This window comes from Polypterus senegalus, chromosome 10 (assembly GCF_016835505.1).
Source record: "Polypterus senegalus isolate Bchr_013 chromosome 10, ASM1683550v1, whole genome shotgun sequence".
NCBI lineage: Eukaryota > Metazoa > Chordata > Cladistia > Polypteriformes > Polypteridae > Polypterus > Polypterus senegalus.
The window spans coordinates 463,526-477,267 of NC_053163.1; the positions used below are offsets into that span (position 1 = coordinate 463,526).

Below are 13,742 nucleotides of genomic sequence, written 5' to 3' on the forward strand. Positions count from 1 at the left end.
CAAAAACCCTTTTTTTAAAAAAAAAAACCCTTTTTGGGGGTTTTTTTTAAAAAAGGGGGGTTGGGGAAATTTTTAATTTTAAAACCCCGGGAAAAGGGGGGCCGGGGGTTTTTTTAAAAGGGGGGTTTGGGGGGGGAAAAAAAAAAGGGGTTTTGGATAAAGGGAAAAAGGGAAAAAGGGGGGTTCCCCCGGGGGTTTAAAAGGGGTTTTTAAAAAACTTTGGGGGGCCCAAAAAAAAAAGGGGGGGAAAAAAAAAAGAGGGGTTTTCGGGAAAAAAAATTAAACCCCCTTTTTTTTTGGGGGTTTTTTTTAAGGGGGGGAAAAATCCCCCCCCGGGGAAAAAATTTTTAAAAAAAATTTTTTTAAAAAATTTTTAAAAAAAAAAATTTTTTTTTTTTTAAAAAAAAAAAATTTTTTTGTTAAAAAAATTTGGGGAAAAAAGGGGGGGTTTTTTTGGGGGGGTTTTTTTTTAAAAAACCCCCCCCTTTTTTTTTTTTTTTTTTAAAAAAAAAAAAAAAAAAAGGGCAACCCCTTTTTGCGCGGAACCCCCTTTTTTTAAAAACCTTTTTTTTTTTTTCCCCAAAAAAAAAATTTTTAAAAAAAAGGGGCCCAAAAAAAAAATTTTTTTTTTTTTGGAAAAAAAAAGGGAAAAAAAATTACAAAACCCGGGGTTTTTTTTTTTTTAAAGGGGGCCCAAAATTTTGGAAAAAATTTTTTTTAAAAAATTTTTTTTTTAAAAAAAGGGGTTTTAAAAAAAAGGGTGCAACCTTTTAAAAAAAAAAAGGGGGGGGGAAAAAAATTTTTTAAAAAAGGAATTTTAAAAAAAAAAAATTAAAATTTACCAAAAAAAACCCCCCCCGGGGAAAAAAACAAAACCCCCAAAAAAGCCCCCCCCCGGGGGGGGGAAAATTTTTTTTAAAAAAAAAAAAAAATGGGCCCAACCCTTTTTAAAAAATTTTCCCCGGGGTTTTTTTTTAAAAATTTTTTTCCCAAAAAAAAAAAAAGGGGGGGGGGGGGGGGGGAACCGGGTTGGGGAGGGGAAAAAGGGGGGGGGGGGGCCCTTTAAAGGAAATTTGGGGAAAATTTTTTTTCCCCCGGGGGTTTTTAAAAAAAAAAAATATTTTCCCCCCCGGGGGGGGAAAAATTCCGGGACCCCCGGGGAAAAATTTAAAAAATTTTTGGGGGGGGGGGCCGGGGGGGGGGGCCCCGGGGCCCCCGGGGGGGAAAAGGGGAAAAAAGGGGGGGGGTTTTTTTAAAAAAAAAGGGGGGGGGGGAGTTTTTTGGGGGAAAAAAAAGGGGAAAAAAAATAAGGGAAAAAAAAAAAATTTTTTTTTTAAAAAAAAAAAAACCCAAAAGGGAAAAAAAAAAACACGGGACTTCCGGTCTTGCGTCAGCGGGGCGGCACTTCCGGTGTGACGTCAGAGGGGCCGGGGCTTAAAAGTCATTAATCATTTTGATTGACAGCTCTAATTGCGATTTTGACAGTAGCCGCCCGCCTATAACTACTGTGGTCTTTGCCTCGCATGTCCATCTCGGTCTTTCAGTGTCTTTCTTTCAGATTTAAGTTGTGATTTCAGACACTGAAGAAGTGGCCTCACTGGAGTGTAGGTGGCACAGCAGTTAGTGCTGCGGCCTCACAGCTGACTGGCTCTGCTCTTTGATGTTCTCCTCACGTCTGCCTGTCTTTCTGTGATCAGATCAGAGACTTTGGCCGAGTGCAGGGGTCTCCCATTTGAGGACTGGTGTCCCATTCAGGGCTGACTGCGTCATTCACTGGGATTGTCTCTGGCCCTTAAGACCCTGAACTCCAGTAACTGATATTGAAAGTGGCTGGCTGGCTGTTTGGTGTCCTCTAGTGACACGTCTGAGAGCTTTGACAGTTTGGAGACGTCCCTGCCTCACATGACATCAGACTGGCATTGACGTGGACCCTCATAGAAACTTGTTAGGCTAAATTGACACAAATGTGAGAAAGTTTGTCATCACAGAGGACCTCAGACACCTGGTGGAGGTGACAAGTAGTGTGGTGACCAGAAGGACTTCAGGACCCTCAGCTTTGGACTTGAGGTTATGTTGGAGAAATGAAGTGAAATGGGGTCTGAATGAGGGTGAAAGGGTGACAGGCTGAGAGGCCCGTTGTCATCAAAGTCAAGTCATTGTAGTGACAACATGAGCTGAGGATCTGACCAGAGGAAGGCCAGCCATGAAGGTTATGATTCTGAAATACGACTCAAGTTATAAAGAGACGTACTGGGGTGATGAAGGAGGATGGCAGGTTATATAGCGCCCCCCAGTGTCCAGGGCTGTGTAACACACTAGTGAGGACTCACCTGGAGGACGTTGTACAGGTTTGGTGTTCATATTAAAAAAGACACAGCAGAGCTAGAAGACGTCCAGAGGAGGGCGACTGTGAAGACTACGGAGAGCAAGTGAAGAAGATGAAGACGTTGGGCTGAAGATCTGAAAAGTGTGAAAGGAGTCAGTGCAGTGGATTTGGGCTTTTACTGTAAAATGAGATGTTCATCAAACACAGAATGGACGTTTCTTACAGAAATCCTGGAGTGTTTTATTCACAGCGGACCCCTTGAAATAAACAAACAAGTAATACGGCAGAACGTTAGGGACCTCCACGTCTGGACTGGCTGATATTTCACAGACGTTAAATAAACAGACGATGATGAACGAGAAGACTTGCTGTGTCTGCTGAGATGTTTGACTGTCGAGGCTCAGGCTGTGATTTCTGTGATCCTCTTCATTCACACCAAGCGCTGAGTCGATGACTGAAGACACCAAACTGAAATCCAAGTCACGTGTCATTAGCGCCGTCAGCGAGGGCACAGAGAGAGAAACGCGGGTCAGAAAGAGGCTGAGATTGAGACCACCGAGTGGTCTAAATACAAGAAACAGGAGACGAAAGGACAAAGTGAAATAGCAGGAGATCAGAAATGAAATAAATCACAAGGAAGAAGGCCGAGGAAGAGTCATGGGGTCCTGAAGTCACATATCATGGCGTCACTTTAAGTGGCATCTCAGCTCATTGCCAGTTCTGACGTCACCAGCGCTGTGTCTCCTGCTGAATGCTGGGATGTCCCTGTGGATACGAGAGACGAGAGTAACACAAAGTAATGACTGTCATCGGGGTCTAAAATGGGGTCAAGGTAAAGAAATAAAAAATAAAATAAATAAAGAAATAAATAATGAGCTTTAAAATGAGGCGTTAATATAGAAAGTGATGGAACATCCAGAATCCTGAATCTAGAAGACCCCCAAACCAAGTAAAGGTCGAGGTTACAATCAAATGACAAAGGCCAGGAAGAATAAACCAAAGTATCAGCCAGGAGGCGCTAATCCGCTTCACAGGACGTTTGATTTCACTGAAGTCGGAGGAGTCGCCTCACTTGGGCTCTCATTACACTCAGCTGAGCTTCATCATCTCGCGCTTAGGAGTTTCATCCTGGTACCCTCAAGTCCTCCGTTACCCTAACAGATGAGCCGAGATGGCCTGGTGTGTGTGTGTGTGTGTGTCTGTCTGTCTGTGTGTGAGTGTGTGTTTGTCTGTGTGTGTGTGTTTGTGCTCTGCACTCGACTGGTCATCTCCCTGGTGTTTGCCCCGCTCTCTGGTGTTTAAGGTCAGAGGTCCTTTTGTCTCTGGACTTTCTCTTCTTCTCTTCTCTTAAATTAAATCTTTAGTCTTCCTGTCTGATCCTCATTCATCTTCTGTGTTCTCATCAAAGACCCTCTGAGGAGATGATGGAGGATCACATTGGTGACAGCAGAGATGAAACATACCAGACTAGTTGATGATCATCAGCTGTGTTGGCCATGTGGACCTGCAGAAGGTTTAAACAATCAGATTGATGGCTTCATTGGAGTTGTTCAGAGTCAGACTTGAACTTGAACTTGAACCTACGACTTTCTGACAAACGAGAGAATCAGCAGAGTGAGGACAGCTGAAGGGTCTCTTTACTGATGAGAAGTCTTTTGGTTCCTCAGTTTCTGTATTGACCTCCTTAGCGTTAGACTTGAGTTTCACATGGACAACTGTATAGTCGTGTCTCATGTCAGCGTCAGACCAGAGGATTACTTGGGCTGTGAAAGTGCTAACAGCGTCAGTCCTGAGTGTCACTCGGTCAATGGTGTAGTGGCATCTTAATTAAGTGTTAGGACCAAGAGTGACCTTGGCAATGGTGTGGGCACATCTTCATAACAACATAATGGCGTCTGGTTAGAAACATTGTTCATCAGCCCAGGTGCTGCACACTCTTGATGGTGATGGGGGGCCATGATGTGGAGGACCCTCTCATCAGCAGTGATGACAAAGTGAATGTGTCTTTGGGTAGTGAAATTGAAACTGATAATGAAACTGAAAGCCATTGTGATGAATCTGAAAGTGACTGACCAGTCCTGTCTGTTTTCAGGTATCGATGGGCGCCCCCTGCTGTCCGACATTGAAATGCTCAGGTTCACTAAGGTAGGTGAGCCCTGCACCCTGAGCTGCACCATCTCCAGGTTTTTCCCCAAAGCTCTCACAGTGACGTGGCTGAGGGTCCGAGCAGAGGGTGGACATCAGCCTGTCACTGCAGGGTCACCAGAGTGGAAAGCCACAGTGACCACCAGCCACCCAGAGAGGAGGAATAACACGTATGAGGTGACCTCTGAGGTGCAGTTCACTCCTAACAGTCTAAGTGAAGTGGAGGAGATGACGTACATCTGTAGGGTGGGACACGGGACCCTCATGGGGAAGACCAAAGAGAAGAAGTCTAGCAAACTGGAATTAGCAGGTGAGACTGGTTTACTCAGTGGCTGGTCCCAGTTAGACTGGCCGATTCTGGTAGAACTTCTTGTTTCAAGTTTTCTTTCTATTTCTGAATTGTTTTTAGATTTTTCATTTTATTCTCTTTAAATATCACAAATGCCAAAGTGTCTTCTGCTGCCCTAACTGAGACTGTGAAGTCAAATTCAATCCTTTATTTCGTAGTCTGAAGCAAAGCCTCAATGTTGGTGTCCATCTCTGCCACTTCTCACAATCTCGTCTTCTGCTCTTCCAGCTGATAGCAGGCGTCCTCGAGTCTCTGATGTGCAGATTCACTTCACTGAGTTTCGTCAGCCCTGCACCCTCACCTGCACCGTCTGGGACTTTTACCCCAAAGAGATCAACGTGACCTGGATGAGGAGACACAAGGGAACACAGAGGACTGTGAAGGCGGAGACACGGGAGTGGGGGGCTGCAGTGAGTCATTATGGGCCAGTATTGAGGGGAAACAAATACTCACTGGTGTCTCAGGCCACATTCACCCCTCAGACCCTGATTGACCTGGAGGACATGGAGTTCATCTGCAGAGTGGACCATGAGACTGTGATGGGGAGACACATTGAGAAGATCTGCTCAGAGATTCCTGGTATGATCAGTCATGTGACTCCTCACCCCCTGCCCGTGTGGTCACTTAGTCACATGACCTGCCCTGTCACCTTCTTTGTTTGTCTCCTCAGGTCTGCACCATCGACCCGTCATGTCAGACATTCAGGTGACTGAGTTTAAAGGACTCGGCCAGGAATGCACCCTGAGCTGCTCCATCCAGGACTTCTACCCTAAAGACATCAGAGTGACCTGGCACTGCCACACGGCAAGACTGAGGGGATCAGACATCAGGACTTTACCATGTGACCCTCAGAGAGGAGAACAGAGTTACCAGCTGGAGTCTAAGGCCATCTTCACCCCCAGAACTCTGAGTGACCTGGAGGATGTGAAGTACATCTGTGTGGTGAAACACGAGACTCTGAGAGAGGACACCATGGAGAGGAGCAGTGAGAAGCTGAACATACCTGGTGAGTCTGTCTGTCTGTCAGCGCTACGTGTCGGTGGAGCCGCAGTTTGAGGTCCATTCCTACCAGTATGGGGTCTGCACTCAAGACGCTCTTCACACTTGACTTTTGTTGGATTTCACTACTGTGACATTCTGTCTTGACGTCTCTACAACATGCTGTGTGTTTCAGCGTTCAAACTAAACCACCAGTTAGCAGCTCTTTTCTCTAATCTGCACCATTCATTCATCTTACGGTTATGAGTTCAGGTTTGTTTACAGGTTTATAAAGTAGGTGGTAGAACTTGACAAGCTGAGGCCACGTCCAGCCATGGAGCAGCTCCTTCACTGCCAGTAATATCTGAGCCTGATGCTGCACTTTACCAGCTTGTAAGGGCATTTTGTAAAGAAGTCAAAGTGATCACAAGAGAAACCAGTGAGGGCAGACCAGGACCATAATGACCCGCTGCTGGTGTTGTGTGTGAATCTTCCAGTGGTCAGCGTGTTAGAGACGTGTGGCCGTCCATTGTGTGCTAAAGGTGTGTGTTCAGCGTCTGCTCTTCCCTTATTTTTTCCTCTTTTATTTGCTCTTTAGACTCATCAGATATTTTTCTCGTCTATCAGCAGAGCAGATGCCCTTAATGGTGTCAAAGTTAATCACTTTTAAAGTATTCATCACCACCTCTTACCGCTGATGTGCTGCTCCACTGCCTAAGTAAATGAAGAGTGAAATGTTTAATGATTAGACTTGGAGCCACTAGGGGGTGCAGCAGCAGGAGGCCAGGCCAGGAGTGACCTTTACTGTGATTGGACAGCAGGGTCAGTGAAGTGTGGTCATAATGTCAACAGGCCGGGCACTGCCACTCACTTTATAAATGAAGCTCAAGCTGATTTTTTGTCAGATGAAATTATTTACTGCGGTGGGCTGGCATCCTGCCCGGGTTTGTTTCCTGCCTTGTGCCCTGTGCTGGCTGAGACTGACTGCGGCGGACCCCCATGACCCTGTGTTAGGATATAGCGGGTTGGATAATTACTGACTGACTGACTGAAATTATTTAAGACTTGTTGACTGTGCCCGCCATGTTGCTGAGTGAGCTCTCTGCGCAGGGACCTTACACGTCAGGTTCCTTTGTCTCCTATAGTGTGACCCAGCGTTTCTCAACCTTTAAGTATTTGTGACCCGAGTGTTCATAACAGTTTTAATCGCCCCCCCCCAACATTTTTTTGAAATGTAGATGCATATTTTATTATACCTACTTAACTTTTATCGCCATTTATCTAACTCTATATTTATTGTTCTACTATCAGAATGTAGTTTAAGTTCATTTGTTTTGGTTTCAACAGATGCTTTTTTTTATATTTTTGATTCTTGTTTTCTTTTTTTCATATCTTCGTGCCCCCCTTTTTGTTACTTTGCACCCCCCTAGGGGGCCCACCCCACAGGTTGAGAACCACTGGTGTGACCAATGACAGGTGAGGTGACTAACTCTGCCTTGCCTAGGGTGACAGAGCAGTTTTACTGTCAGTGTCATTCCCTTCAGTTGACGTCTTTTCTGTTATTTCTGTATTTGGAGAGAAGTCATAATAAACTATCCTGAAGAAAACATGAAGTTTGGCTTCTCAATTACATCCAATAGCACACAGACGTGAAATAAAACAATCAAATAGAGGACTTTATTTGTGCCTTAATCAGCTTTCTTTTTGGGGGGCTACTGTCCCCAAGGCCTCTTTCAGAGTCTCGTTATAATTAGATGTCTGTGTGATGCCCAGGTTGCCTGTTGCTGGCATCACCTAATTGAACCCGCATCATTGATGGGTTTAGACCGACGTGGAGCAGGTGAATGAGGACACAGAGAAACAAGAGGTTGGTGTAAACAGGGCATCGTGCAGTTTAACTAAAACAATAAAGTGCAGTGCAGTTCATCTTCATTAAATAAATAAATAAATCTCTACTAATAAAAGGCAAAGCCCTCACTGACTCACTCACTCACTCACTCACTCACTCATCACTAATTCTCCAACTTCCTGTGTAGGTAGAAGGCTGAAATTTGGCAGCTCATTCTTTACTTACAAAAGTTAGGCAAGTTTCATTTTGAAACTCTACTCGTAATGGTCATAACTGGAACCTACTTATGTACATATATACGGCCATAGCCTGCAGCTCGGTCAGCGTGTGAGGCGGAGTTGCGTCCCTCATCGTCACGCCTCCCACGTAATTAAGTGCCTGCCCATATAAGGTCGTCCGTCAGCAGCAATCCAATAGACACGCTGCCGCTAAATATTGGCGGGTGAAGGACTGTGCTTATGCAAACGAAGATGAGATGGTCAGGGATAGACTAGTGTTTGGCACAAACTCAGTGATAGCGCGAGAGAAACTTTTAAGTGCCGGGTCTGTGCTAACATTAATAAAGTTGTGGACATCGCGAGATCGCACGAGATATCACAAGCACAGCTGAGAACCTTCGATGCATGTACTCCAAGCGACTCACGTGAACTGACTGTGAACGCAGTGCGCAGAGAAAGCAAGACCTCCAGAGAGCGCGGAGAGTTTTGATCACGTGAACGTGTCTGCAAAGAGTGGCATCTCCTGCTCTGCAAAAATACTACAAAAGTCGAGCAGCCGGCGTGCGCGTGTGTGTAGCTGTACCGGCCTTTGAGACGCTGACTGCGCTTCTGCCTTAAGTCAAAGTAAACACTTTTAATTTTTTTCCTCCTTCCCCTGAGCTATAGCCCAGACAAGTGCAAACACGGGACCCCATTTCTAGACTGCGGCAAACTAATATTAAGGAGCTTCGCACTTTCTTTTGCACATATACAATTATGAGGTCGCGGAAGACACGCAGAGGAGTGGAGGACTGACAGTGCCATCGCGGCCGGTTAATGGCAGGGACGTCTCACCAGTCTAAAAGAGAGACCCGCCGCGACGGTCCCCAAAAGGCGCTCATATCGTCAGCGAAGACGTCTCTCTATACTATATTAAAGAAAAAGACAAGTTTCCTTTCTTTACACCTTTTTTCCTTTTATCCCAAACCAAAGCCTTTCTCGCTTAACACTGCAGAGGACACAAAACTAATTTTCTTTAATGGCTGGTAAGGCACATTACCAGAGGCACACATTTGAACGTTCACATAGAAAATGTAATTTCTATACCACAGCCGTCGTGTAGCGCCTTTCAAAAGGGATTTACTACCGAGAGATGATCCATATACATTTTAGCTGCTGTTAGTTACTTACCTGTTGTGTTACACCGTCTTTAAAATGTAGTTTACCTGAAACCACTCCAGTAGTGCTCAGTGTATCTTTACTTCTTAGAACGTTAATGTTTTACTGTTTAATAACTTATAGACTACAGTTTATTTTTTTGCCTTGCACTCAGTGAGCGAAGCCGGTGGGTAATCAGCTATATATATATATATATGTGTGTATATGTGTGTGTGTGTATATAGACATATATATATATATATATATATATATATATATATATATATATATATATATACAGTGGTGTGAAAACTATTTGCCCCTTCCTGATTTCTTGTTCTTTTGCATGTTTGTCACACAAAATGTTTCTGATCATCAAACACATTTAACCATTAGTCAAATATAACACAAATAAACACAAAATGCAGTTTTTAAATGATGGTTTTATTATTTAGGGAGAAAAAATCCAAACCTACATGGCCCTGTGTGAAAGTAATTGCCCCCTTGTTAAAAAATCACCTAACTGTGGTGTATCACACCTGAGTTCAATTTCCTGATTACTGCCACACCTGTTTCAATCAAGAAATCACTTCAATAGGAGCTGCCTGACACAGAGAAGTAGACCAAAAGCACCTCAAAAGCTAGACATCATGCCAAGATCCAAAGAAATTCAGGAACAAATGAGAACAGAAGTAATTGAGATCTATCAGTCTGGTAAAGGTTATAAAGCCATTTCTAAAGCTTTGGGACTCCAGCGAACCACAGTGAGAGCCATTATACACAAATGGCAAAAACATGGAACAGTGGTGAACCTTCCCAGGAGTGGCCGGCCGACCAAAATTACCCCAAGCGCAGAGACGACTCATCCGAGAGGTCACAAAAGACCCCAGGACGACGTCTAAAGAACTGCAGGCCTCACTTGCCTCAATTAAGGTCAGTGTTCACGACTCCACCATAAGAAAGAGACTGGGCAAAACGGCCTGCATGGCAGATTTCAAGGCGCAAACCACTGTTAAGCAAAAAGAACATTAGGGCTCGTCTCAATTTTGCTAAGAAACATCTCAATGATTGCCAAGACTTTTGGGAAAATACCTTGTGGACTGATGAGACAAAAGTTGAACTTTTTGGAAGGCAAATGTCCCGTTACATCTGGCGTAAAAGGAACACAGCATTTCAGAAAAAGAACATCATACCAACAGTAAAATATGGTGGTGGTAGTGTGATGGTCTGGCGTTGTTTTGCTGCTTCAGGACCTGGAAGGCTTGCTGTGATAGATGGAACCATGAATTCTACTGTCTACTAAAAAATCCTGAAGGAGAATGTCCGGCCATCTGTTCGTCAACTCAAGCTGAAGCGATCTTGGGTGCTGCAACAGGACAATGACCCAAAACACACCAGCAAATCCACCTCTGAATGGCTGAAGAAAAACAAAATGAAGACTTTGGAGTGGCCTAGTCAAAGTCCTGACCTGAATCCAATTGAGATGCTATGACCTGCATGACCTTAAAAAGGCGGTTCATGCTAGAAAACCCTCAAATAAAGCTGAATTACAACAATTCTGCAAAGATGAGTGGGCCAAAATTCCTCCAGAGCGCCGTAAAAGACTCATTGCAAGTTATCACAAACGCTTGATTGCAGTTATTGCTGCTAAGGGTGGCCCAACCAGTTATTAGGTTCAGGGGGCAATTACTTTTCACACAGGGCCATGTAGGTTTGGATTTTTTTTTCTCCCTAAATAATAAAAACCATCATTTAAAAACTGCATTTTGTGTTTACTTGTGTTATATTTGACTAATGGTTAAATGTGTTTGATGATCAGAAACATTTTGTGTGACAAACATGCAAAAGAATAAGAAATCTGGAAGGGGGCAAATAATTTTTCACACCACTGTATATAGACTAGCAAAATACCTGCGTTTCGCAGCGGAGAAGTATTGTGTTAAAGAAGTAACGAAAAAGAAAAGGAAACATTTTAATAATAACGTAACATGATTGACAATGTAATTGTTTTGTCATTGTCATGAGTGTTGCTGGCATAAATATAGATATAGATATTGTAAAAGAGACAACAACAAGCAGTTTGGGGTTATCCGGCCCCTTATATTGTAGACAATCCACAATGAAAAATGAAAAACTCAGGTCAAAACGTAAACACAAATATGTTCATACGCGTGACGCCATTCTAGGCATCGGCGGCCATTTTATAGGGGAAGAGCCAGAAGTGGAGGAATGCTGGGTAGGAACTGTGAGGGAGGATGGGACTGATGACGTCAGGAAAGATGGCGGAGGAAGGGCGGAAGTAGACGTACTGCAGGAAGGCTTATGATGGCGGAGCGTCTTTTTTCCTGGAAGAAATTAAAGGAGAAAGATTAGTACCCGCCACTCCCTGCCGGCGAACGTCTTCCGAAGCGGTTTAAGGTCCGTCCGAGGTCTCCTATTCGCGCGTGCGTGACAATATATATATATATATATATATATATATACACACACACACACACATATAAACACATATATACACACACACACACATATAAACACATATATACACACACACACATATATGTACATATATATGCATATACATATCTACATATATACTGTATATACATATATATATATACATATCTACACATATATATATATATATATATATATATATATATATATTAGGGTGGACTTGATTAAAAAAATTAATCCAATTAATTAGAGGCTGTGTAATAATTAATCTTGATTAATCGTATGTAATCACACATTAAAATTTGCCCCAAATCGCAACATTTTTTTTTTTTATTTAAAAGGGTTTTAGTGGGCGACAGAATCAAATAATAGACATGGACATGAATATTGTATACTCAAGCTCTTTTAATTTCTAAAAAAAAAATGCTTTTAAACTGCATTTGAATTCAAAACAGAAACAAAAATATCATCCGTGGCTAAAATTGGGCAGACTTAAAAATAAAGTGCTATTTGAATTACTTTAAGTACATGTTCAGAATGGTATTGTCTTTAAATAATAAGAACTAAAATTTCAACATAAAGTGCAGTTTTTCTTCTTAAAAAAATAAGTCAGAAACATAAAAGGTAATTTGACGAGCTTCATCCTTAAACTCTGAGTAACCTCAGCCAACATTATTTTGTACATTCGTCTAAGACAGTGTGATGATTGAACATTTTGTAATTAGATGTAATTAGAATTACTGACGGTCACGGAAGTCCAATGATCCCCAGTAAGAGCCACAAAGTCCGCTTTCTGTAATTCATCTAATTTTGCTTGTTTTTCAGTGTGCACCAAACCACACTTTTATCAAGGCTTCTGTCAGGTAGTCTTTTGAAATTAAATTTGCCTCCGATCAGTGCTAGCAACGCGCTTTCTTCCGATTGTTACATTTTTGTAGCTCTGATGTGTACATCAATGTCATCGATGTACCAGGAAATCATGCATTGACAGAAGTTCCCCTTTCCTTGGAATGCAAAGTGTGATTAAATGCGTTATTTTTTAACGCATTATGGAGTACATGCATTGAAGCTTCTCAGCTGTGCTTGTGCTAAGAAAAGGAAACATTTTAAAAATAATGTAACACGATTGTCAATGTTTTGTGAGTGTTATGAGTGTTGCTGTCATCAAGGATTTGATTATCTTTATTTTTTTCAATCAGGTTCATATTTGGAGGACGTGTTGTGTTCAAGTTACATTCCATGTTTGTCACCCGTTGTAAAGATAACAGGTTTCATTCATCGAAGTGTTCACCACCCAAATCGGAACTCGTGAATGTAAGATGTTCAACAGGGATTCCTGGTAGTAAGTTGTGGAAATTGCTTGTGAATGTTTAGCGGTAGCGTGTGTATGAACTTAATTTAATCTTTTCCAGTCCTGCAAAGTCAGTTGACGCGATCCGCTCAGAGTACATGCATCGAAGCTTCTCAGCTGTGCTTGTGCGATCTCGCGATGTCCACGACTTTATTTAATGTTAGCTAAGACCCGGCACTTCAAGTTTCTTGCTACAGCAATTTTAACTCCGCAACAAAGTGATCCAAAGTCTCGTTTATACCTCGTGTCTTCTCATTAAACTTGTATCTCGCGAATAAAATACTCGTCGTAGGCTTAACAAACGGCAGTGGAAGTGTGTCTATAAACTTACGGTTCACACCGTGCTTTGTTTCTGCAGTAGCTGCACATATGAATATGCTTGTATGTGTCACTCACTTCATAATCTTTTGCTGCCTTCTCAATTGTGAAATGGCATTTTTTCTTCAGCGCTCTTTGGAGCTCTTCCTTGTTTTCTACGTACTGCGTTCACAGTCAGTTCACGTGATTAAGTGGGAGGCGTGATGATGTGACACAACTCCACCTCCCACGGCCATCGACAAGCAGTCTATTACAGTATACGGGTGACAAAATAGGTTCCAGTTATGACCATTACATGAACCTGCTTAACTTTTGTAAGTAAGCTGTAAGGAATGAGCCTGCCAAATTTCAGCCTTCCACCTACACGAAAAGTTGGAGAATTAGTGACATTGGAAAGTTCAATATAGCGGCCAACAGTGGTGTCATACCAACGAAATAAGTACGGACATTGGTTTCCGTTAAAAGTTCAAAATGGCAGCTGACAGTGGCATCATACCACCAAAATAAATACCAAATTTCAGCCTTCTACCTACACGGGAAGTTGGAGAATTAGTGACGTTGGAAAGTTCAATATGGTATCTGACAGTGGCGTCATACCATCGAAATAAGTACGT

At 42.7% G+C, this 13,742-nt stretch overlaps 1 protein-coding gene across 2 annotated transcripts in view; it reads left to right on the plus strand.

Annotated features, from left to right (window-relative positions):
* LOC120536420 overlaps window positions 1-13,742 on the plus strand; it is a 46,673-nt gene that overhangs the window by 14,194 nt on the left and 18,737 nt on the right. For both annotated transcript variants that reach the window (XM_039764759.1, XM_039764758.1), the window contains exons 7-9: window positions 4,419-4,781; window positions 5,049-5,399; window positions 5,491-5,826. In XM_039764759.1, the coding sequence (XP_039620693.1) occupies window positions 4,419-4,781; window positions 5,049-5,399; window positions 5,491-5,826 (1,050 nt within the window). The remainder of the gene's footprint in view (window positions 1-4,418; window positions 4,782-5,048; window positions 5,400-5,490; window positions 5,827-13,742) is intronic.